At 40.3% G+C, this 26,647-nt stretch overlaps 3 protein-coding genes across 3 annotated transcripts in view; 2 read left to right on the top strand and 1 right to left on the bottom strand.

Annotated features, from left to right (window-relative positions):
* LOC139913931 (ankyrin repeat domain-containing protein SOWAHC-like) overlaps window positions 1-26,647 on the bottom strand; it is a 469,713-nt gene that overhangs the window by 432,646 nt on the left and 10,420 nt on the right. The window lies entirely within an intron of this gene.
* Window positions 5,262-10,459, top strand: LOC139913946 (E3 SUMO-protein ligase ZBED1-like). Its single transcript, XM_071902113.2, has 2 exons — window positions 5,262-5,369; window positions 7,624-10,459. Exon 2 carries the CDS (start codon window positions 7,676-7,678, stop codon window positions 9,716-9,718), a length of 2,043 nt encoding a protein of 680 aa, XP_071758214.1. The 5' UTR covers window positions 5,262-5,369; window positions 7,624-7,675; the 3' UTR covers window positions 9,719-10,459.
* dhrsx (dehydrogenase/reductase (SDR family) X-linked) lies at window positions 5,267-25,083 on the top strand. The gene is made up of 7 exons (XM_071902115.2): window positions 5,267-5,369; window positions 11,105-11,212; window positions 12,848-12,916; window positions 17,217-17,318; window positions 21,250-21,457; window positions 23,072-23,279; window positions 24,901-25,083. The coding sequence occupies exons 1-7, from the start codon at window positions 5,267-5,269 to the stop codon at window positions 25,081-25,083; spliced, it is 981 nt and encodes a 326-aa protein (XP_071758216.1).

A 26,647-nucleotide genomic window follows, 5' to 3' on the forward strand; every position in this document is an offset into this window, starting at 1 on the left:
AAGTCCTTAAAACTTTGAAAGAGGGTGCAGAAACAGGCTTTAATTCTCTCCCACTGCCACTTGGGGTTGCCAAAATGTAAAGTTGCCTTGTGTAGCTTTAACATTGTACCTTGAATGCTTGTATATCCGTTTCATAAGCCAGTAAATGGGCTTGCTCTCTGCGCTAGCAACATTTTATCTGCCTCAGTCACCCTACAGCTATCCCTGACTTGAGGAATTCCCAAAAATAGATGACATGGAGGTCTGAGAGATGTATGGGCAGCAGCGTTTCACCAGAACTTTCTTTAGAAGTGGGATGTGGTGTACAGTTGTACCATAGCAGTTCCGCTGGGTCGGTCACATCTCTTTTGGAGATGTGTTTTGCAGATGACTGGTTTCTGGATCTTGCAGCTCGTCTTCGGGGTTGAGGAGGCTCAGACCGTGTACGGTTGTCCCTGATATTTAGGGGTTTCTAGACCTTGGACCTCTCTATCGGCGGTGGAGAGGCTTGGACCTTTAGGTATCGTCTAATGGTGGAAGGTTCTGAAACTTGCAGCTCTAGGCACTTGGGGTGGTGGAGGTTTCTGGGTCTGACAGCTGGGGTTTGGGGGTGAAGAGGTTTGGAGCTGTTGGCCCCGGATGGATGGTGCTGGTGGTATTGACCGACGGACGTATCTTGTGTCTTGGCACTGGGTCGGTCAGTACTGGATAGGGGCTTCAGCAGTCTGAAGCTGACAGACGAGATTGTTCTTCAACCTGGTACTCAATACCCTCTCACTATGCTTAATTTCAGTACCAACCTGGCAGACGCAAAGTGCTTTCTGTAGAAAGAGGCTTTAATCAAAATCTATCAGAGGTAGGAATTCTTCTGAACGAGACCCAGAGTCCTAGATTCTACGAGTTAAGCAAACTTGTCTCTTGAGGACCAACAATAAAACATACCTTATTTTTACTGTCATTCATAGGATAACAATGCTCAGTTAGGCCAACTTGTTAGAAAAGTCTATAATATAATTCAACTCTGGTGTCCTTTTCCCCTTTCTTCCAATATCACAGACTGGGAATTTGCTTCTGACCAAGATGATGCTCTGTATTGCTGAGTTGTTATTACATTCTAGTAATATACGTTACACTTATAACTTTATGACAATCTTGGTAATATGATAAAGGACTGCCAGCCACATCGGCAGAAGAAACATGCTGTTTGAAGAGAACACTTAAATGTTTGGTTCACTTTTCCCCCTCTTTCATCAGCTTCGTGGAACTCAGTCACTACATTGATATACAGTATGCCAGATTGTCAGAGTCATGGGTGTGGTCGGATGAGTCGCATCCATGTGTCTAGCACAATTGGAACCATTGATATATGCAGGATATTTTTAAATCATAACGTACACTGAGTGTAAAAAATATTGACATCTTCCTGATGAGTTGCAGCCCCTTTTGCACAATCCACATCTCAATTGTCTCAAAGCTTAAAAGTCCTCTAACTAGTATGCTTCTCTTTATCTCCATCTCCTCCTTTGTGATTGGTATAGATTTAATAAAGGAAATCAATAAGAGATAATGGCTTTTACCTGGATTCACCTCATCAGTAAACTTCATGAAAAGAGTTAGTGCCCCAAATATTTTGTACATTCACTGTATTATTCTAGGATGACCTATTATTCTGTTGTTCTTAATTTTAGCCAAGAGCTTGCAGATTGCTTTTACAAACACCAGCAGCCATCCATGTTGACATCATCTGTTACTTTGAGAAATTTTTCCAAGTAGCATAGCTCCCATTCATCACTCACCATCTGCTGTGCCAGTGCCAGCGGCCAGTAAAGAATGCGCTAACCTGGCTGTTTTTGGCATCTTTTTGATTTTTCTCTGCCGTCTGCCGTTGGACGTCTTTAAGACGTCGAACCTTTTTCATGGTTGATGTAGAAGGCGCCTCTTTTCCAAACCGAGACGTGATTTGAACTAGTTTGAACCCTCTCCTCCAGGAAAACCTTTACAAAGCTGTAAACAGGATGCAAGGTTTATTACCACACTCTTTTGTTTGGGAGTGGAGCAGAAAGGAAAAACAGCATTGGAAAACATGAACAGAATTAAAAGTTTTTCAATTACTCTTCATAAGGGTGAAATATGTGGCTTAAATATCAGAAATTACATCACTAAGTCACAGTTTGCATGACAAAGAGGCAGAGTCCGGCAAATTGTGAGCCTAAAGTCAGTTTAATTAAATTCATTTGCACAATGCAAAGCAAATGGTTCAGTCATACCATTATTTTGTCACTTACATACTGCAGTTGTAAAGCATAAAAGACTACTTGAAATGTTACTTATAATTCATCATAAGTCATATACACATCATAAGAAAGCTATAATTACATAATAACTGCATCAGAAAATGTCATAATGCATCATGAATCTGGCTTAAGCAGGTTATGAGGAAATAATATATGTATCACTTGAACCTTTTTCTTTTTGATGCCACTATGATGTAATTATAATGTTCTTATGAGGTGCTTATAAACAATTAAATATATAGGCCCCAGTGGTAATTATATTACTTATAACAGCCTCATAGCCTGCTCATGCCAGATTCATGATGCATTATTGTATATATTATATTTCTTATGCAGTTATGATGTAATTATAATGTGCCTATGATGTGCATATGACTTATATTGTGTTATAACCAACAATTCATGTATAGTCTTACCACATAATCTGTCAAGGATCTGGCAACACAATGCTTTCAAGCTCAGATCGGGAAAATACACTGAATGTACAAAATGTTAGAGACACTTCTTTTCATGAAGTCTACTGATGAGGTGAATCCAGGTAAAAGCCATTATCCCTTATTGATTCCCCTTATTAAATCTGTACCAATCACAAAGGAGGAGATGGAGATAAAGAGAAGCAGACAAGTTTGGGACAACTGAGAGTGGATTGTGCAAAAGGGGCTGGAACTCAATATCAGGAAGATATCTCTGATTTTTGTATATTTTTTGTACAGTGTAGGATACCTTGATAGAATGAATGAAAATGAATGAATGCAAAATGATAATGATAATAATCGAAATTCATTGAAAATGTACTTTTTTTTCTTTTGTACAGATCTTTTGTACACACAAACCCTAAACTGTTTTTTTAGAGAGGTTTTTAAAGAGGTTCCTCCTGTAGCTTAGCCAGCCAGCCCACCCAGTTTGCTTCTTGTCTCTAGTGGTTATCTTGGGGATAACCTGGAATATCATCAGACAGTCGTTGACATTAGGAGTGCTTCCTGCCACGACCTGGTCATCCAAGCTCCCTGACAGGATGTGATAGCTGTCTGGTGGGCAGCGATCACCTTAGGAAGAGAGACAGGACATCAGATTGAGTCTAACAGTGTTGACAGAACCTGATGATGGTGGTGAAGGAGCTTCAGCTCTTTGTTAGATGTCAATTGGATATTTGTTGCTTACTTTGAGCACTGAGGCAGACTTTATATCCCAGACAACAGGTTCTTAACAGTCAACACAGTCTTCTACTGTCGAACACTGGGAGCCACTGGAGACTTCATTCCTATAGTCTTTCAAGCAGAAGTTCTAGAGAACTGGGATGCTTTGAATGGCTTCAATCAACTTCTCATCCATTTTGCACTTGCCAGGTGGAGCTGTTGTTCATAAAACAAAATCACATCATGGCATGTCCACGCCTTACTGAGTTGTTTCCATAACATACAGATCTCATTCCCACACGGTAGTAACTTGTGACCATGACATATCGATCTTGTTCCCACAAGTTAAAACAAATAATAAAAAAAAAAAATGTCACCTCCGTATGGATTGGACAACTCTGCAGAATTTAATGTAATGAATTTAATGTATTTTCATGCAAGGTAGATTTTGACAGAAAGAAAGAAAGGAAGATAAGAAGGAAGGAAGGTAGGAAGGAAGGAAGAAGACAGAATGCAGTGCATCAATCAGTGGATTCAACTGATAAACAGTTCTCAGTATGACTTGACATTTGCTGATTGGACTTCATTCAGTGAGTTTTAATACATGAGAACAACTGAACTTTCACCCAACTATTCACCACTGATTCAGTCAACTTGAAATTCCAAGGCAGCAAGGACACTAATGTTTTTAAGTTAAAGTGCATTCATATTTTTTGCACTTTCTCATCTTTAAAGTAGGACACTTTAAGGATAACACTAATTTAAGAATTCAGATAGGCTTTCTTATTACAGCCTCAGATAGTCTAATCAATCAACATGGTGTCAATGTGATCAAATTTATCAAATTGATCAAGTATTTTATTTCTTCCAAATTACATCAAATTTCTAGGCTGTAATAATAATAAGGATATAATAATAATAATTACATAGAAATGTCATCTTAGTATTCAAGCATTGGAGGAAACAATTGCCATTTGGTATAATTTGCTTAAACATTCTGAAATCTTTGATAGTGCCATAAGACCTAAAATATAAAATAGCCTACCCCGATCCCCAGGAAAATCATCCTATCCTCCTTCCATCTGTGTGACTGTGTTTCTGGCTGTGAGAGACAATGGTGGATATTCACTAATCCAAACCAAATAGTCCCAGCTGACAGTATAATAGAAAAGAATGAGATTCAGTGTTATTCCTCTGTAAGACCTATTACACTGACCAAATAATAATAATATCTTGTCAGCTATCATCAGTTATTTCTTCACTTTGTCCTGCTCACAAGTTCATCAATTTGATAGACCCATGCGTCACTTGGCAGAATAGAGTTAACCACTTTAGGCTGATATAAACTTTTCTGATATTAAATTCATACACATCATCATAGTGAGTTGTATCAGGATAAGTTATATGAGGATTGGGTCTTTTAAGGGTAAATGCATAAATTAATGTTTTTTTACCTTAAACTATGATTGGTTTTTGATTAAATTAATAGGCTAGTTGTTTTGACTCATGATGATCACTGGGGGTCAGTATGTATTAAACTTTATTCCACAAATAAGAAGGTGCGTAAACGGCTACTAGGCCTACATCACCTGTTTAGGATTTACACACGTGACCACGGTAGACTGTTATTCTCCAGCTTTAACCTACAATGCCATACATGCATAAAATGTATTGGGGTAAAAAGGGGTACGCCTAAAAATAAGCTTTCTTGCCTTGACAGCTAATCCACACTATTTTTGGCGTTTTGTGAGGCTACTGTTTTCTTTGAGGGTGGAACCACGCAACGACCGGTCCCATCCAGGCTGCAACCCGGACTCCATAGTGTGACACACAGTCGGACTCGGAAGCAGAAGGAGAATGTTGTGGCTGCTCTCGGTCTTGCTGCCTTTTGTGAGGCTGTATTTATGTGGAGTTAAAGTTCTTCTCTATCAGCTGTTCAACAGATCTTTTACCTTACCAGGTCAGGTCAGCTTCTGTTTGCCAAATGTCTATTACTGTCTGCGAATTCGTGTTCTTTAAAGCTCTATTTTGCCAGTATTTCCGATAGGTGCTGTTTGTGTGCCAAACTCCGTTAACAAATCTGGTAGTTTAATGTTGCCTTGTTAATCGGCATATGAGCATACCCGGTGGAACATTACTGGAGACGTTTTAGGAATAGCTGGGGTGTTCTGCTAAATTCAGCATACATCCAGCCAAGCAGCACCACAATATTAACTCTTAGGATTGGTTCTCCCCGTTATTCCCACAATCCACTTCCACCAAAACAACGTTAACGTTACACCGGGAAGGGTGTGAGAACCAGTTATAAAAGTTGAGATTTTATTGAAATAAAGTGCTGCTAGGGGGTTCACATGTATGCCGAATTTACCATAAGACCCTAATAATTCTTCAAAGTTCAAGTCATGTTCTAGAAAGTGTTTACATTTGCACATAAGCAAGGCAGCATTAATTAAACTGACATATTTTAAAGGAGTTTTGCGAGACTGACTCTGTCTCGACGAGGCTCTGCTATAGCCAGCTATTGTGGCCTGACTAATCACGAACTTAACATTTTATAAACACAGTTAAATGTTATGTGTAAAACGCAAACCTTCATTTATCAGGAGGTATAGCCTACAAAGTACTGTTCACTACCTAATGTTAGTTTACGCAGTATAACAATTCTTGCTAGCTAGAATTTGAGAATGGCCAGTGCCAAATGATGACAAGGCAACCTCACAGTCAAAGCCATTGTTATTGTCAGCAAAATGTTGTGCCACTGAGTCTCAAGGATGTCTAACCTGATGCTTTGTCTATCTGCTGGACTAATTTCATTGTGTAATTCAACACATTTTAAATTAACAGTAGGTTTCATTGAGCAAGACTAGCCCAAAGATATGTATTGAAGTTAATGACCTTTAGCCTCAATACTGCCCAGTCTGAACATCACATGATTTTGAAATCTAAGATCCTAGAGAAAAATACCACAGAATATCAGCATTCAAATAAATTAAATCTAGGACGTTTTGGTAGAAACATGTCTCTCTGTCTGCCATTGTCATATAAAATAGTTTTTCCCACTTGGAATAGAACCTGGAATAAACCTAAGTTTCTTTTTTAACATGCGTAGTTAAATAAGCCCACCTAATGATTGCAGGAAGAGTATTTTATGCTGAGACCCCTGTTTAATTCAAAAGAACAGTAGAAATGCCAATATTTTGCACAGCACTGAATGCATGTTCATGTTGGAATGATAGAATGTGGGATTGTTCAACTACACATATCAAAAGATTTATTTCATTCTTTGATGTGTGTGAACATACACTTCATCAGATCATTTTGTTTAGAGTTCATGTCAGCAGTTCATTTGGAATCTTCAATCAAAAGGAATTGATTCAGTATGATGAAATACTGTGCATGTAACTGTAGCCACATGCAGAGAGATTACATGTTCTCAACCATTCAATTCAGGTTTATCCTTTATCTTTGTACTGTTATGAAATTATTTGTCAAATTGTCAAATGAGCACTACACCATTTGAAAGCTTTATTAATAAGCTTACTAGTACACATGGTAGACAGCCCCCAAATCCATGTTTTTATTGAGAGATCACTAATGGAATTAGGCTAGTTATTAGTTAGTTAAAAAGGTAGCACTCATTCACAATGTTATCATTCTGAATATTGAATCAAAATTTTGTAATTATTATAACACATGAGGCTAATCTCTGTTAAAACATGTGATACCAGAGTGAAAAATCACGAATGCGTTGCACCCTGACACAATGGAAGGGATTGTATCTTCCAACAGTGAAAGGGTTATACTCTTGGGTAACCTTGTAATCTTGCAAAGAATGCAGGCTATTTAACTGGACATAAGGGCACAGCTTAAGCCCCTGTTATTCATTAGGCATATCTTTCACCATGACAAAAAGATAAGGCCTGACTAACACAGAATTTTAAAGTATTATACCAATAATTGGGGAGGAACATTACAGCTAGTCTCAATACCTTCTGACTAGCTTTTTAAGGTTGGTTTAAAAGTCTTATATCAACAAAAAATGCTTAATAATTTTAAAATGAACATTGCCATTTCAACTGGTTGGGATCCAGCTGATATTTAACTGAAAGTAGGCCTACTTATTTCAAAATCTCATCTCAGTATAGGTTCACAAATAGTTATGTTTTTATCATCTTGTAAACATCCTCAAATGTTTATTTCACTATTCTTGTTAGGTACTCAGTAATGAGCGAAGGCATCTAAACGGACTGTTTACCAAAGGAACCAATGGAGGGTAGAAGTGCAGGAGCTTCATCCTCTGGCCTCAATCTTGTTGCACACCCGCGGGCAAAAAGCAAAGTCTGGAGATACTTTGGCTTTGACACGGATGCAGATGGGTGCATATTGCACTGGAAAAGGATATACTGTCGCGTATGCATGAGCCAAATTGCTTACTCTGGAAACACCTCCAATCTGTCGTACCACCTAGAAAAGAACCACCCTGTAGAGTTCAGTGAGTTTGTGAAGAGCAACACAGATCAGATTCGCGAGGCGTTTGCTACAGCATTCTCCAGGATCAAGCCTGAGCCTCCTGGCCCACATCTTCAACAATCCCAGGACACAAACTCGAGGCAGAACTTAGGCTATGAAAACAGACGACAGAATGACCTGACAATAGCTGTCATCAACTTCATCTGTGAGGGGATGTACCCTGTATCTGTAGTTGAAGAGCCTACTTTCAAGACCTTACTGAGAACCGCCGATCCTGGATACTCCCCACCCAGCAAAAGCGACCTTGCAGTTAAAATGCTTCCGCAGATGTATTGCCGTACCCGTGAGATTCTCCTGACTGAGGTAGCCGGTGTTGTGAACTGTGGGGTCACCACAGACCTTTGGCAAAGCCAAACCCGGAATAGAACTTATATTTCACTCTCCATGCACTCTGTTAATCACAATAGTACAACTGGCTTCTCTGTGACCAGCAAGTGCCTTAAAACTTTTGAAGTGCAAGAGGACAATACAGCGGAGAATATCACCAGAGCAATGTATGAAGCCTTTGTTGAATGGGGGATAACTCATAAAGTCAGCGGTGCCACCACTAATGGTTCAGTGGATATTGTGAAAGCATGCTCTCTCCTGGAACTATCAGTGGAAATGCCTTGCCTTGGACACACCATCAATCGAGCAATGGATGAAGCTTTTGCGCTGCCTCGAGTAGACAGCTTTTTAGGATGTTGCCGCAAACTTGTCGCTCATTTCCGGGAAACGGCAATGGCAATGTATCTGCTGAGAGAAAAACAGAAGCAGCATGGCCTTTCCCAGTGCACACTAATCACGGACTGGGGCAGGTCTTGGTTGGCTGCGCTGGCAATGCTCCAACGGCTTAAAGAGCAACAGCTTGCTATAACTGCAATGCTTGTGGAGAATTCCAACAACCATCATTTGAGCTTTGATGGTGCTGACTGGGCTATGGTGGAGGGCTTGATTGAAGTCCTCCAGCCCTTTAAAGTTGTGGCAAACATGATCACTTCCTGTAGATATCCAACCATCAGCATGGTGAGGCCTGTGCTTCATATGCTATTGAACACTACCCTCAAGGTGAAGGAAGGAGACCTCAAAGAGATCAGCATGACAAAAGAGGTAATCTCCAAGGTGCTGTCCAGCATCTATTCACAGACGCAGGAGATTTCAACATTCCTCAACGTTGCTACATTCTTGGATCCACGGTACAAGCGACTGCCTTTCTTGTCCTCTCAGGAACGCTCCCAAGTTGAGAGTAACATCATTGAGGAGGCAAAAGCAATTCTTGAGAAACAGATTGCTGACCGACCTTGTAACGACGATTTCTCCTTGGCGTCTGATGAGCCACCTAGCAAAAAGCAGACACCACTGACAGAACGTCCAGGTAGCAGCGCAACCCCAGACAACCCATTGGCTGCCATATTTTGCCAGTCTGACACGGACCAGAGCCAGGAAGAGCTGCATGCTCAGGTGGTAGAGGAGCTGAGCAACTACAAATCACAAAGGATCCTGGGTCTGAACGAAGACCCTTTGCTTTGGTGGTCGAGTCATGCGGCCTTGTTCCCCACACTCCCCAAGGTACTCCAGAAGTACTGGTGTGTTCCTGCCACCAGTGCCCCATGTCACAGATTGTTCAGCTCCTCAGGCACCATTCTCTGTGGGAAGAGGAACCGCATAGCTCCAGCACTAGTAGATCAACAGGTATTCCTGTACGAGAACTCGCGGAGCTATTACGAGCCTGAGCCCAGTGAAGATGATTTGGACGATGTTTGGGATGGGAACTGTACTCTGGGTCAGCCACTGGAGTGATTGTGTGCATACCAATAGCATAAGGTCAAAGGATATAGGCAGTATGATTTTAGACCATTTATATTGTGTGGCCCATATGGAAGACCCATTCAGACATTAAAATCATATGATCAAGGTGTCTGTATCGGTATTCAAAAGTAATGGACCCTTGTAAAACATATTCTTTGACTTAAATTCTCTTATCCAAAGTGTAAGAAATATATTTAGGGCAATCTGTAACTTTTGCTAAAGGTATAAATCAATTGTACATTGCACAAAATAAGAGAAAGTCACTGTAGACTGCTAATGTTCACAACAAAGTGATCCTAAATCATAAATATGGCTTGGATTTGGTTTTAAGTAGCCTACAAAATCCTTTTAGAACCTTTTATAAATGCCACTCATTAAATTAAGCATGTTCTATCTGTATAAAACATGCAGTAACGTCTTGTCAGTGTCATTATCAGAACAAAGCAATGTGTGCTGTAACTAAAAGAATTCTAGTGAACATAGAATAGTAATGTCTGTTGTCCTTCATTATCTGTGCATCTTTCACTGTTCATTACAATAGGCTTCCTACAAACATTCATTTTGTATGAGCAGCTCAGTCAGATTAATATAGGCCTTGTCTTTTCTGGTGTTCTCTGTTGCATTGTTAAAATGTCATTTAAGCTAAATGGTAAGTTTAGTTTTGCTTGAGAGAAATATTTGTAATATGGGTTTGGCTACTCCTAGTGTTGACAATGTGGACTTGTAAAAATGTCATGCTCTGCAATATACTGTCATATAAAATATGTTGTAAAAACATTATTAAAGTAAAGCTTTTATTCAACGGTTTGCTTGGTTGGTTGATGTCCAAACTTTCCATTTTGATCGCAATATTGATACATTTTTATGAGTACTATTGCAATTTTCCTTGTTTCATAAGGGCGACAAATGCAGTTTTATTTAACTGTCATAATTACAGCATAGACCTTGTCACCAGCATCAGAAATGTTATGACTCAAGGTGCATAGATAGATAAGCACTTGGACTGATTGGACTTCCGTTTTGTTGTCAGTTTAAAAGCTGTGTGGCAGCCAGCTGTCTGACAGGGTCGTCTTATCTGATGGATGAATTGTTGCAAAGAAAACAAGATCTTAAAGGCTCCTTCCTCCCTGCAAGGTCAGGATTCAGATCAATGAGACTCATTGACCTGGCTGCAACTCACCTCAAATGCTGTGTTAACCTTACCAATGAGTTCCACTGCGAAAATCACAGCGTACACCAATTCCAAAAGAAAGACTAAATATAAACAATGGATGAGTTAAAGTCAGATGGGAACTATTGATTTTCTTTGATGGATGATTATTGAAAGTGAAGGATTGGGTTATGTTCTCATGTGGTACCCTCTCTCCTCTTATACAGTCTTACCCAAGCAAAATGGAAGGGTTGCCATAGTGACTGGGGGTGCCCGTGGAATGGGTTTTGAGACCGCAAGACACCTGGCAAGCCTTGGCATGCATGTTGTAATAGGTAGGCTATTGTACAACACACCATTACTGTGCATTCACTCTGCCAGCAACCAGGTTGATGGGTCACTGTTCTGAGTGCAAGAGCCTCCGATTGCAGTCAAATCATGTATTTTATGCTGCTTTAGTATCCTTTCATAACTTTACATCAGAGGTGGGGACTCAAGTCCCATGACTTGGACTAGAGTCAGACTCCAGTCACAGTTTTAATTGCTTGAGACCTGACTTGATGCATGAAGAGAATACTTTAGACTTGACTTGGGTTCTGGTGACTTGGGACTTGACTTTGACTTGTACATTGATGACTTCAAAAGATTTCTAAAGTCTTGACAAAAGATCTGGTGTTTGTGTAAATGACTTAGAGTGATGAGATTTGTTCCGCCTGATTATAGAAATAGCCTACTGATTATAGAAATCAAACTCATGATGTTCTTACCAAGTTTTTATCTTATTAAAACCATATTTCATTGAAAAATCCTAGATATTTAGTTTTCTTTAAGATATTAAATTGATATTGGACTCTTGATGTGTTCTGACTTGACTTGGTGTTCTACATTTAAACTTGACATTAATGACATGGACTTGACTTGAACTTGACTTGGTAATCTACATTTAGACTTGAGACTTGACTAGAGACTTGTGCCTCAAGACTTGAGACTGACCTGGGACTTGAGCAAAGCTGACTTGGTCACACCTCTGCTTTACATTGTTTTGATGAGTTCACATAGCTAGCTAGCGAGCACAAATTACATACCATTAATTGAAAATAAAAATAAAAATAAAAAACTCAAATTAGTTCAGAGCTTACCATCGATCCTAATGATGGGTGGAACCGTTCACCAAGCATCATTTCTGAGATGTTTATTCCTGTAAAGTTGTAGAGAACTGGGAAGATTTGACCGGCTGAAATCAACGTCCATTTCGTACTTGCCAGGCAGAAGTATTGCTCATGAAACAAAATCACATTGGTAGGGAAACAAGGTAGCGTGGGAATCTGATTGGCTGTTGTAACTGCAAAAAGTTAAACCGTGGCCAACTTTTCTCGACCGACAAGTTTGTTGACCATCCACACATTGTCAGTTTCCCTGGTTGCTCATTAGCCCTTTAGAAAATAAACTTCTGCTGACTTGCTGATCATGTTGCTTGCAGTGTGGACGCACAGTTATCAATTAATTTATGGTCTAACCCAATTGAAGTATTTTGAGTTTAACTGTCCCGAGGTTAGCATTTTCTCTAGCACAATAATGCCCCAGAATGCAGCATTCAGAATAGAATTGAGGTAATGATTTTGCCGTAGAATCACAAAAACTTTACTTTACTGAACTTTAGCCTATATGTTGTCAGATGCTCTGTGAATACATGTTCTGTCATTATGTCTTGGTATATGAGGTTTTGTATTCAGTAGCCAAAATGACTCAAATTTGACTCAATTATTCAAAATTTTAACTTGCAAAATTTTTTACATATACAGTATGTCATTTCATAAATTTCTTGGTACATGGCTAATTAGTATGAACGCAAATCAAATGAGCTTTAGGCAGAGTCTTGTTGAAACCCAGTGAGGCGGTAGTGTTTGAGGTGAAGTGGATATCTGCTGGACGTCTGCCCAACAAGCCTTTCTCATCTCCATCATCTCCAGCTGGGAACGAGGAAGAGGAAGGCTTGGCAGCTGTCAGGAAGATTCACGAAGAAGACAGCGAGGGGAAAGGTAATTCTCTCTCTGTCTCTCCATCTCTCTGCCTCTGCTCACACCTCTCATCTTAGCACTATTCATACAAACAAATATAAAATAGTCCAAACATTGTGTATTTAATCTTCAATTCAATTTGATCACCTCTTACATCCTTATAATGTATGCGAGAATCTCTTTACTTGAAGGGAAAGTCCACCCTAAAACACTTTAACTCTGTTAAAAGAACAGCTTTTGGTGACCTACCTTGCATTTATGTGTCCATTTTGTTGTTTGGTGGTGTATTTTTCTTATTCCCATGGAGAACTGGCCAAACTTAGATGACGTGATGTCACATTGAGATATTTCCACAGCAGCTACAATAGAATTGGAAGAATATTTTTGACGTAAACATCAACGGTAAATGTCAGGTTTTGGTGTCAGTCCCTCAAAATCAAAGAGCGAGGGCTTTTTTCTAGACTCACCATTTTTCACTGATGTTCAACAGGAAGAGATACCAATTTCTCCACCAACAGTAGCCTCAATAGACCATAATGCAATGCGTCCACAAGACTCGCTTTGTTGCTCCTATTATTGCTATCGCTATTGCGCTCTCCACCTGTAAAACCAACAGCTGGATGGAACAAGTTCAGGCATGTTCTTTGGGGGTCTGTGAAAAGGCATTCTGGGATACATAGGAAATCACAAACTGAGGGGGAAGGTTTAGGGAAAGTGGGTACACCAAAAAAGTACATCACAGATTGATGATATATAACAGTGTACTAGTATCCAAGGGTGGAAGTTTCCTCTAAAGAGTCAACAAGAGGGGCAACTTTTCTCCAGTTTCATTTTTTTCATGATTCTCATTTGCTCTAATACAACCAAATCCATGTTTTTGCCAAACAAGAGCTGAGGAGTCAAATGTTTGCCAAGAATGAGGATAAAAGCGTCCCAGCCCGCTGAACATGTTGTCATGCAGATGTGATTGGGACCGAATGTTCGGGGGAAAAGGCATCTCTTGATCCCCGGCTGCACCTGCCCGCCCTCATTTCTGCTGTCAGCGCTGACTTGGACGTCGGGCTCAAACAGGCTTATGTATCACTGTCATGTTCTCGTTCACAGTGACAAAGACAGACAACAGCGTGACAGCTAGTTGCTGCATGTTCACAACTCTGTGGACCTTCACTGTATTTCCCCACTCTCTCGCATATGCCCCCCCTCCCTCTTTCCTCTCAGCTGTTGTGTATTCTGTCAATCTGTGGCTTGTGACAAGTGGACTAGACAAGTGGAGAGGCAAAAACTGTTTGAGAATACCAACAGGTCTATAAATATATTTTCCCCCTGCAGATGATTATGCCCAGAATGCATCACAAAAACAAGGGATTCTTCCACCCCCTGCTTTGCAGCTCCCAAAATATGAGGGTTGTCCACAATTGTCTCATGTACTGATGTGTAATCACAATACTATTTTATAATAGGCAATCAACCATGGCACTTTGTAACCTGTGTTCAGATTGAATAGAAGTCTAGTGCAACGGGAATGAATGAATGATGGCCCATCCCCCACCCCGAGCTTTGGTTCATTGGCGACATATGGAGGCGAGAGGAAGCTAGTTTCTGTCTTGTCAGATTGCGTTTGCTTATTCACCAACTGGACATTGGCGGGGTAGGACAGTCCTCAGGGACGGCGACTTCAGGTTCCATTAAGCGTCATTCAGCGCTCCTCTATTCACTTATTCAAGACTGTCTGGTTAATCAGGCAGGACTTCATTGATACTCCCTACATCAAACTTAAAAGGAGGTCGTACCAACTGGTACATCAGGAGCTTTAAAAAGTCCTGCGCGCTCACTCAGAGGCACGTCAAAGAAATTAGTCTGGAGTAATCATACAGTGCCTCAGGATGTTTTTTAATGTGTTAATCCTTGTACCTGAATTTGGCTTGTTTGTTCATACCTAGCAAACACTTTGACGTTGAATAGATGTTGATAGGACGACCTGCACCAACGTTGAAATCCTGTGTAAATATAGTGCCAAAATGAGTCCATAGTCGTCCATAGCTGCTACCTGCTGCTGCTGTCCTGTTTTGTGAAATCAGGACCTAAATATATTTCTGATATCAGTTCAAAACAGCTTCCAAAGCTGTTTTAATATGATTTTTTACTGTGCCGTACTTATCTTAATAGGATAATTTTGTGTTCATTTGGATTCACGTTGAACTTGGCTACCTCTAGCATGTCGCCATTTCATCCAACACTCTGTGAAGAAAATGTTTTTTTGTGTCCACCTTTTTCATAGGATGGCTCATATCTCTTTTCAAATGGTCAGTCCTGCCAGTATACAGTCAACTAGGTATGGCACAGCCTAAAATTCTCAACTGACTAGACATGGAAGCGGGCCAGCTTTTCAGCAACTGTTGAATAAAGATATGCGCGCGTGCGTGTGTGTTCATGCATGTGTGTGCTCCAGATGGCATTACGCCTGGCACTGTGTACCCTCCAACTGGCACCCTGGCATCATCGCCACTTTGTGCTTGCCTCGGTGATGGAGCTTCCATTCTCTGGCACTGAGACCAAGCATTGCCAGTTGAGGTGACACAAATCTGTTAAAGGCAACAGCAAATGGTTGCTCTTTCTGTGTGTAGGTTAGAAAGGGTATAAATCTGGATTTACGGTCACGGTTTCTGGCAATTTAGACTAGCTTGCTGTTTCTGAAAGTGTAAGGACAAATTCACACCAAGCATGTTTGGAGCATTTTATTTGAACTCTGGAGCATTTCATCCTTTAGTTTGGTTTGGCCAGGTGAGAATAATGTCATTTGAACTGAAACGCCTGAAAATGTGAGTCTCAGTCCTCTTCCAAGAGAACTGTGATGCGGTTCATAGGAGTGAGAACATAATTGAACCAACTACAGGAAATGACCCCAAAACTCAAGGGTTTATGGGTAGAAGGAGACGGATGTTGACATGTGATAGTCAGCAGATCCTCATTTACAAGCCCTCGTTCGCTTGTAACTGGGTAGTGTGAACCTAAATGAACCAAATACAAAAATGCAGTCAAGTGGACTTCCCCACTGTGATCGCACCCTCAGTCAAACTGGTTTTCTGTCTTTTTTGCAGCCCATAAAAAGGAGCAAAGACTACATTTCTAGCTGCATTCCTTTCAACACTGAGCATATGCTGCATGAAAATCCTTCCATATTTCTTCATCATTCATGTGCTCTTTGGATGACCTTGCCGTTAAGCCAGGAGCAAGCCGCATGCTCTGTCACTCAAGATTCAGATCTGCAAGGGTTTTGTCGACTGTGGCAAATAAACTCTCGCTCTCTCTGTGTATTGCTGGGTGGCTTTGTGTTTTTCTGTTTGCTTCGACTCTTTCATTCGAAATGGACCTCAAATGATGTTTCACTTCAGTACAACCTTTACATATTATAACACGCATTTCCCCTGATGACTTAACGAACAGTCAGCCACAAATATTGGCTATCCTAGTGTCCGCAGAGGACTAACCCATTTGCTTTAATTTTGAAAAGCTGGTCTAAAACACAAAATTGTACAAACTACAGTGATTTGATCCTGGCCATGGCCACAATTTCTAGCAATGTCGTAAGCAATGTCGTAAATGTTGAAAAAAAGAGATTATCAACAGTACTATGCAGTATTATGGCCAAGCTAATGATAGTAAGCATGCCACTTACACACAAAAAGCGCTTTGTCTCTGGCTGTGTGTGAGAAACATTACTAATAGGCCAGCTGAGTGATTTGCTGAATTCTAATTAGGGTTTCTGTATGTCCTATGTACTGTGTTTAATGGACATTTTGTAGCTTAGTATTACTCAAAACCCTACTTCATGTCATAATTAGTGTAACGCACAATATTGCCTGAATGTAGGACTTTAATTGATTTAATTATGTGCTTGAGCAATCAGTTCAGAAAAGCCACAAGCAGTGGCAAGTGACTCAAGTGTAACATGCCCATTGTTGTTCATAAATCCTATTGTACCAGGGATTGTAGGGGACAAATTCTAGTTTCACAGCCATACAGCTAACTTTAATCTCCAGGGCAGACCTACAACACCCATTGGCTGATTCATTACTTTCTAATGTGTTTTCTATTCATAAAATAAAGTTACTGCTATAGATTAAAATGGACCACAATTGCATTTATCCATTGTAATCATTCTTAATCTACCTTCAGATAATGCTTAAATTGGTCAGACCAACCCATCAAGCCAAAATTCAGACCAAACTGTCTATTTGCAATATCGTTGTCAGATTTCCCAGTCATATGAGTGAAATCTGTTCTAACAGGCCTTTATGATTTTGTTTTTGTTTTTTTTCAGTTGAGTTTGTCTTCCTGGACTTGGCCTCCCTGGAATCTATCCGACAGTTTGTTCAGAAGTTCAAAGCCCGGGGTCTCCCCCTTCACGTTCTGGTTAACAACGGTAGGCTTCATTTTGGTTTTATTAAGGTTTTATTTTGACTGTAAATGAAAAAAGTCATAATAGGGTTAGTCAAAGAGTCTAAAAAGTCTAAATGTTTTACTTAACTTCCTCACCAAGCACTGTAATTTTGATTTATTGTATAAAACTTTTTGCCCAATATGTCATTTATGCCTCTCTTGATCCAAGCCCTCCATTCACTCCACTGTCACATTCACTTCCACAGTGTTTATTGGTAAATTTGTAAGCTGATATAAGGGGGTTTCGATTTCAAAGGATAACGCTGGTGTTTTTTAATGCATTTCTTACCGTCAACAAATCCTATGAAAATAACAAAATCAGCATGATTTTGTTACAAGTCTTGTCCATGTAGCCAATGCCCAATAAAGCCCAGTAGCCATAGAACTCCATTGTATTAAAAAAACGATTAAAAACACGTCAAAGAGTCATGCTGTTGCTCTGGCAGCATATTTCATCATTGCGATGCACCGGGCCAGCCAACTTTTTCCTCAAACAACTTAATAAGCCGGCCGCAAACACGTTTGCGATCTCAGGAAAGTAGATCCGTAGCACCGAAAATAGTCCCCGGCGTAATGAAGAATTTGTTGAATTTGATTTGGTAATAACTACAACAGCCTGACTTTTCGTGGTAACAGTTAGCGATTTTTAAAATTGAAACTATGTCTTTGTGAGCTGTGAAACACATTGTTGATTTCGTTATTTTCATAGGATTTGTTGACGGTAACAAATGTATTAAAAAACACCAGCCTTATCCTTTAAAAAAAATTAAGGGCCGCATAAAGCTCATGGGTTATTTTTGAATTAAGCTCCTAATGAAAGATGTCTCTGGGGAAAGATGTATACCTAGAAAACGGTCAAGCCAACCTGTCAGCCTTTCTCGTTCTTTTTAACAGATCAATTAATAATTCACCAACTCACTGAGCTGTTTTCCCCAGGCAAATATTAGGGTCAGTTGATGGATGCCGAAGGACAAAGGTGTTTGTGCCACCCCACTGAGAGAGAAATGAGGGAGTAAAAGATGTTCAGTCTCACTGTGCCTCATTGGTTCGCTGCTCAGTGGTTTCTGAATGATTCAACGTTTTTTTAGGCCGTACAAAACATCCTGCAGTGACTGTGAATGAGGATGTTACAGTAACAGATTCATATCGACTCATATACATGAAAACCGAAATTTGTTCTTGGTCTAAAATCACTTGAAGAGCTTTAGCTGTTGGTCCATCCTCTGTGTCTCAGAAAAACATAACTTCCTATCATGGATTGGAATAACTAAAAGGAAGATGGATGGTTTTTGGGAGCTTGTTCCATTAGCTGTTAAGTGATGAAAACATAGACAACAAAATCATCCATGTGTCCCCGGTAGATCATTGTCTCTGGTGCTCCATGCTAACACTTTAGCGTACACTATGTTGAGTGATAGTAGGCTCCATGCCAACACTAAAATCATATTCCTAGTTCCTCTTCTATAACACTTTAGCGTACCCTATGTTGAGTAATAATAGCTCCATGCTAACACTTTAGCGTACACTATGTTGAATGATAGTAGCTCCACTAACATTTTAGCATACACTATGTTTTTTTTTTTATAATTATTTTTATTAGGGACCAACATGACAATGGACAGATATAGTTACAGATATTTCGTCTCTCATTTTTTTTTTTTTTTCCTTCCCTCCCCTCACATCAGGTTTCCCACCCATAACCCAGACTACATGTATAAAAAATTCAAATTTAAGTAACTACGAGCATAACAATATGGTGACATATACATTGAGTTTCAATAGAACTGTTAGATACAAATAAATACGCTCAATTACACAAAATTGAATGGAGTTGGGTATAAGGGAGGAGAGAAACCAAAACAAAAACAACAAATAAATAAATAAATTAAAAAAAAAAATTTTTTTTTCTTAAATAAAATAAAACAACAAGAACAAAAATTACAATAATAAGACAAAATTCTGGATTGCATACTGCTTGATTGCATCATGATTCTGTGTTCACGCCATGAGACCAGACCACAGTCCTCACAACACTTGGCCTGACAGAGGTGGCCATTTTTTTAAAAAAAAGGGGGGGGACGGTCAGTTTAGGGGGAGGGTTTTTAATCTTTTGAAGTAGGATATTATAGGATCCCAAATTGAATGAAATTTTTTGGTTGATCCCCTAATAGAGTGATCTTTTCCAGCCTAAGGAAAAGCATCAAGTCACTAAGCCAGACAGATGCTTTAGGTGGTTTAGCAGATTTCCACTCCGACAGGATCCTTCTCCTGGCTATTAGGGAGGCAAAAGCAATTGCATCTTTTTTGCTATTTGTCAGAGATATGTTATTACTCGATACCCCAAAGATGGCTATCTCGACTTTTGGTTGTAAATCAATATCAAACTGCTTGGACAGGGTTCCGAACACTGTAGTCCAAAACCCTGCTAGTTTAGGGCAGTGCCAGAACATGTGAGCTAGATCTGCCTTTGCAGTGTGACATCGGTCACATTTTTCATCAACACTTGAGTATATTTTAGATAGTCTGGCCTTGCAGAAATGGATACGGTGTAGGACTTTGAACTGTGGACGTACATGTGGACGTACCATTCACTCTATCTAAAGCGCTGTCCCAGGTCTCCTCAGGTATCTCGAACCCTAGTTCTTCTGCCCAGTCTGCCTGAATTTTATCCAATGTCGTTTTTCTAAGAGACATAATGATATCAAGCAGATAGGAGATTAGACCCTTTTGGGTGTGAGGGAGTTGCAAAATGGTATCCAACCATGTTTTTGGCGGCAGATTTGGAAATGTTGGGCTCAGTTTTCGAACACATTCCCGGATCTGGAAATAGCGAAATAGGTGTGACGAGGGTAGCTTAAACTTATTAGAAAAGGTACTAAAATCTGCGAAGGTTCCATCAATATATAAGTCACTGAACTTCTGAAGACCCAACTTCTCCCAGTGTGAAAAAGTGGAGTCCAGTTTAGCCGGGGGGAAGGAATGGTTGTTACATATTGGGCCTTGGATAGAAAAATCTGTTAGATGGAAGTTTTGTCAAATTGAGACCAAATTTTGAAGTAGAAGATACAATAGGGCAGGTGGTATATTGTGAGGGAGAAAGGGGTAGCTTGGCTGTGACCAATGCTGGGAGTGATGTTGATGGGCAGGAATTTGTTTCTGACTGACACCAGTCTACATTGGGAAAGTGAGACCAGTGGACAATCTTATAAATGTTTGCGGCCCAATAGTAGTTCCTGAGGTTTGGAAGGTTTAATCCCCCCTCCACCCTGTGTCGTTGAAGAAATTCCGGATGTTTGCCTCCCCATAAGAAGGATGAGATCAGCATGTCTACGGATATAAAAAATGACTTTGGAAGGAAGATAGGTAAACATTGAAACAAATATAGAAACCTTGGTAAGATATTCATTTTTATGCAGTTGATTTTACCTGCCAGGGACAAATGAAGGGCACTCCATCTTTGGAGATCAAGTTTGATTTTGCCAGTCAGCGGTAAAATTATTATCTTTCAGGCCAGAAAAGGTTCGAGTAATATTGATGCCTAGGTACTTAAAACCAGATTTAGACATGCGAAAGGGCAAAGCTCTTTCTTCTATTTGTAGGGCAAGGTTATTGACAGGGAAACATTCGCTCTTTGACAGGTTCAACTTATACCCCGAGAAGGTACCAAAGCTGCGTAGGGTCTCCACTACATGCTGGACAGTTGACACTGGGTCCGATATGAATAATAAAAGGTCGTCAGCATAAAGTGAAACCCTGTGCTCTATGCCCCCTCTATGAATACCCTGAAAGAGTGGTGAGGATCTAAGAGTTACAGAGAGGGGAGCATACACTATGTTGAGTGATAGTAGGCTCCATGCTAACACTAAAATCATATTCCTAGTTCTTCTTCTATTTTCTGTGGCTCTGTTATTTAGCTGGAATCATGCTGGTTCCTGAGAGAAAGACAGAGGATGGCTTCGAGTTGCACTTTGGCCTCAACTACCTTGGCCACTTCCTGTTGACCAACCTCCTGCTGGATATGCTGAAGAAGTCGGGAAAGCAGGACTGCTGCTCTCGCATCATCACCATGTCCTCCGCAACTCACTACGGAGGGATTCTGGACATGGACGACTTGCAGAGCAGGTAAGAGGAGCAATGAAACGCCTAGTCAGCGGCAAAGACTCTTAAACTTTGGACCAGGGGGAAATTTGCTCATTTGCTGCAGTTGGGCAGTAGGTTCACCAGTCTGGCTGCCTAAAGGCGATGGTATACTTACAATGTCAGACTTTCCCGAAATAGAAACACAGTCGAACACGTCGTATACTTCATATTGTGTATTTACATTTAGACCATTTGCAGATGATCACTCCTTTTGTGCGTACAAACCTGACAAAATTTGTTTCTGTGGCAAGTATAACGTGGCCTTGATAGTCGAAGGCATGCATACTGACAGTTCGTTCAATGTGCTATTTAACATGGCCATCTAACCCCAATGTGTCCCAGTCTGCCCCAGGGGAGGGTATTAGCTGACATTTGCAAAATCATTATGATACAACATATAATGTAGCATGCTGTTACTTGCAATACATGATTGCGGTATCATCTTTCCATGTAAACATAGGACATAGAGGGGAGATAAATAGGAATACTTGTGATAATTTTCCTACTATGACTAGGAAAGCTTTATTCTTTTATATATTCTATTATATCTTGAAATCAATCTCCCATCCCGATACCAAATACAAATGTGTAGACGGTCAAATATATCATTTTCACCACACAAACATACAGCCTCCCCCCTTTACTCATATTGATGCGGTTATTGGTTTTGATAGCAATATTGTCCCCATGGATAGCACAAAGAAGAGCAGAGGCTCCTTGCTCAAGGGCAGCACAGCGGTGCGTCTCGCCCGCAGGTTGAGATCTGATCGATGGCATCGTCATATCTCAGGAAATGAGCAGATGCTGGCTCCGCTGTGACTCTAGAAATAATCTGTGCAGGGACAGGGAGGTGTGGTGGTTTAGGCTTTTCAAGGTCTGATAAACTGAAGAGCGATGGCCCCATGGGGAGATCATCCTCACTGCCGGTTCTTTGTTTTTTTGAGAACGGATTTCATTCATACAAAATGTATTTGTGCTTAGTGGGCTTTCATAACATAGTTAAAAGCAAATATCTTCAAGATGGCATTTCTGGCAAAACAATATTTATTAGGATTAGACCCATATATGGGGCTATATCGGCCTTTTATTAAAAATCAGATATTAGCCTGTCATTTCGTTCACCTCTGATATGATGTTGGTTCCTCCCTGACAGCTAGTCCCAGTAGATATATCAGTCTAACCCAAATGATGATCTGTATATGAGTCTAACCCAAATGTGGCATTTTGATCAGATTCCACATATGGATGATTTTATTATTTTTATATCAAATGTCTGACCAGAGAAATCATTGCAGTGTGGTGTGGGAGGATTTTACAGTCTGTAAAACCTGCAGTGAAACCTGCCTCACTCCTGCTAACCCACCTAGAACTATTTCATTAGTCTGGCTTTCAATGGAAAGTTTTAGTGTCCCATAATGTAAATGCTGTTTCAGAGGCTTTTCCAAGTGTGTACTACAACCAAGCTGCATCCAAAACATCATTCACCTGACCATATACAGTACCCTAACCCTTTTCAGCTACCACAGGGCTTCAAAAATATGTCTCGACAGCTAACGGGAACACTTTCCTCACCTCCTCCCTCCCTGTTTCCCCCAGGACCTGCTATAGTGCCCACGGTGCCTATTCCCAGAGTAAACTGGCGCTGGTCCTCTTCACCTACTACCTGCAGGAGAAGCTGACGGCCGGCCGCTTCCCGGTGACCACCAACGCCGTGGACCCCGGCATGGTGGACACAGCGCTGTACGACAATCTGTGCAGCCCGGCGCAGGCAGCCAAGAAACCAGTGGCCAAACTGCTGTTCAGGGTATGCTAACTTTGCACACTAGAGTCCCATTTAAAAACATTACGATTGACATTTGATAATTTTTCCTGCTATTACAAGGAAGGTTTCATTCTTGTGGGAAACAATACTGTGACTTCTTTTTCCTTGGATTTTCTGTTGATGCAGTTTCTGTAGGTGGCACTATTTTCTTTGTCTGCTCAGCCATGGTGGCTATCACTGCTCATGCTAACTACCAAGTTCTTCTTCTGTTTATTCTAAACAAACCAGAAACGTAAAACGCATCACTTCCTGTGCAGCAGAAGATTTTTTTCAGGAAAGAGCTACCAGACACCAGGTGCTTAGAACAACAAATGTGAAAGCTTTCATGAGCTGGATATAGATTGAATCCCTGCTACGTCAATTGGCGATAGAGAGTAGCAAAATGGACATTTATATTAAAATGCCACAGATTCTTACTTCAAAGCTATGTTCAGAATGTGTCACAGCTGGCACACTATTAATCGCATTAGCCACTTAGCTGCTAGCTTAGTGGCTAACGCGATTTTCTATTGACCGCAAAATAGTCTGCCTTCTGCAACTAAACAAAGCAACGGATGGTGTTGAGATTCACCTCTCGGCACACACGCACTATAAGCTTTTAGATGATTTGCACATTTCTGTTATTTTAGGGCGTAGAAACCTACAGAAAATACTTCGTAACGACGGAGAACTACAACGTAAAATGTACCAACTGCCGGCTTGTGCAGTGCAATGGAAAAAGAAATGAGGAACCCATCCCTGGAACCACCTTGGTTGGTTTTTGCCACAGAAGGTTCCTGAAGGTTCTTTTGCAGTGGAAAATGGCTAAAACTCTTCACTACTAGTCTACTTGACCCTGACAGTTTGTTCTAAAAATACATGCAAGACTGTATTTCCCCTAGCTTCATAGCTTCATAACTCCACACTCGCTGTTCCAGTGCAATGTTAAGACAGATTGTAATTACCGTGATCTTAGGGATTGTGACAATTGCCTTCTTTCATTTTCAAACAAACTCACATCAAAGATATGCTAATAGGGTTGCCGTCTGTGGATAATTAATAACCAGAGGTGAGAAAAAGGCCTTCTCAATTGTAATTTTCACTCACCACAAAGACTTTCTCATAAGAGTACACTGAAGCGTCAAGCCTCGAATAATGATTGCAGCAAGTTTTTGTTCATTTTCATTTATTTAATTCAAAAAGGGGCATAGCTGTGTAAGGTGCCCTCAAATAAAGAGAAATGTCGTAGATAGCGATTAGCAGCTGGTTTTCATTTCCTGTGCATTTCATTTAAAGATACAAAACCAATACCAAACTATATTTCACCATAATGATTTCCTTTGAGAGGATTCATCCATTTAATTCTACAGTCCTCTAACAGGATATTGCATCTAGTGTTGAGAGGGTTTCATGATATCTGCATTACGCTTTAGACATTTGTAGATGTTTATGTAATAATTAGCCAGCTAGGGTGCCAGCTATGCTTGCTTTAGAAGTGGAGTATGTTTACACTGCACAACCACCACTCTTTGACCAGAGAATTCTCGGAAAATAAACTCATTAAGCCACATTTTCTTCAGCAAAATCTTTTGATTGTGTCATTCTTTTTGTATGTCCTTCCCAGACCCCAGCAGAGGGCGCGTCCACAGCCATCTACGCTGCAGCTGCCTCTGAAATGGACGGGGTGGGCGGCTGTTACTTGTATAATGGCCAGAAAACACAGTCAGCCGACATTACCTACGAGGCTGACATACAGGCCGAGCTGTGGAAACGGAGTTGTGAGCTCGTGGGCCTTCAAGAGGCCTGAGATACCAGGCTGTGACCCTTACCTAACGAATAGTTCCACATCTTCTGGAGCCATGTAAGGCATGAGGTCAGGAATTGACAAGTGATACTAAACTACTATCTGAATTTTTGTTGCACCACTACCCAACCGTCCCGCATTACAGACCATCCACACCAGTGTACACTGGTGGTAATGGCTATAGATACAAACAGGGTTATTTGCGGGGTGCAGGTAAATGGCTAGCATTGCTTTCATGATGCCTGTTAGCATTACAAAGCTATCAACGCTTTTTCATCTGTTCACAGCAGTAACGGCAAACTATGTTAAAGGAATACACCAAGTTTTTGGGAGATTGTCCAGTTCATCAGCTTAGCCGCTAACTGATGAGAACTCGGACATCAAAATGTCCCCAGTAGATTGTTGGCTCCAGTGCACCATGCTAATACTTTAGCATACACTATGTTGAGTGATAGTAGGCCACCAGCATTAACCGAGGTAAGAAGACCTTTTCATAATAAAAAGTGGTTTGTGGTTTGGCCTGTAGATTCATACATTTTAAAAATAAAATATCAATTACTCAATATAATTCATGTAACTAGTTTTATTTTAGGAACTATTTCAGGTGAGCAACCATGTATTCATCCGCTGCACAGTGATTTTTAGCTGTACACAGTCTCCCACCACCTTCACTTCCTATGGAAACAGGGAAAGTAGTCCCTGCTAGTTCAAAATAGTAAGTTATTTTTGTATCGTATTTTGTGTAAATTTGACCAATCTCTGACAAAAAACTATCAGACTTGGCTGTATATCATTCATACCATTTTACTTACCATCTAGCTTTAGAGCTGCTACAAGTTCTCATTTTTGAAATAATGTTAGCGGCCTACTATCACTCACTGTATACTGAAGTGTTAGAATGGAGCCTATCACTGAACAAGTGTATGCTAAATCATGACGCACCAGAGCCAATGATCTACCAGAGACACATGGATGATTTTGGTGTCTATGTTATCATCACTTAACGTATAAGTTGACCAATGGGACAATCCTACAAAAACGTGGTGTATTTCTTTTGGAGTCAATAAAGCTAACATCATGACAGGCCCAAAAACAGTAGAAAATGGGTGTTTCTCTTCAAACTAATGATACAAGAGTCTGCTGGGGGGTAAGAATTTTACCTTTCACATAAATCCATCCCAAACCAACCCATTTACATCTACACAGCACAAACTGCAAGCTACTGCCTCAGCTGTTGATAATTACTGTTATATATAGAGATGGTTTAATTTATGTGGCATCAATAATTGACACCTCTTACCTGTACCTTTTGTTTTTCTACAAGAAAATATAGTTAGGAGGAACAACCTTTGTCATTACAAATGTACAGAGTTCTCCATGTGCCAAATATTGTTGTTATGATTAAAGACATACTATGTTAGCAAACCAAAAGAGATAGATTTTCACATTTCTATTGGTACCATGCCAAGCTCTTCTGGTCGTGCAGCTTCTCTGTGTTAAAGTGGCTAATAATTACAGACAATCTGAGCACATGAGAAACACTGACATGCAAATGCCTTAGTAGTGC

Source organism: Centroberyx gerrardi, chromosome 21, assembly GCF_048128805.1.
Source record: "Centroberyx gerrardi isolate f3 chromosome 21, fCenGer3.hap1.cur.20231027, whole genome shotgun sequence".
NCBI classification, from domain to species: domain Eukaryota; kingdom Metazoa; phylum Chordata; class Actinopteri; order Beryciformes; family Berycidae; genus Centroberyx; species Centroberyx gerrardi.

Excerpts from the sequence above, each read along its gene's own strand:
- LOC139913946 (XM_071902113.2), top strand. The coding sequence starts at position 7,676 with ATGGAGGGTAGAAGTGCAGGAGCTTCATCCTCTGGCCTCAATCTTGTT.
- dhrsx (XM_071902115.2), top strand. The coding sequence starts at position 5,267 with ATGTTGTGGCTGCTCTCGGTCTTGCTGCCTTTTGTGAGGCTGTATTTA. Across the intron at positions 17,319-21,249 it reads TCACGTTCTGGTTAACAACG|CTGGAATCATGCTGGTTCCT; the intron begins GTAGGCTTCATT and ends TCTGTTATTTAG. Across the intron at positions 23,280-24,900 it reads TGGCCAAACTGCTGTTCAGG|ACCCCAGCAGAGGGCGCGTC; the intron begins GTATGCTAACTT and ends TGTCCTTCCCAG.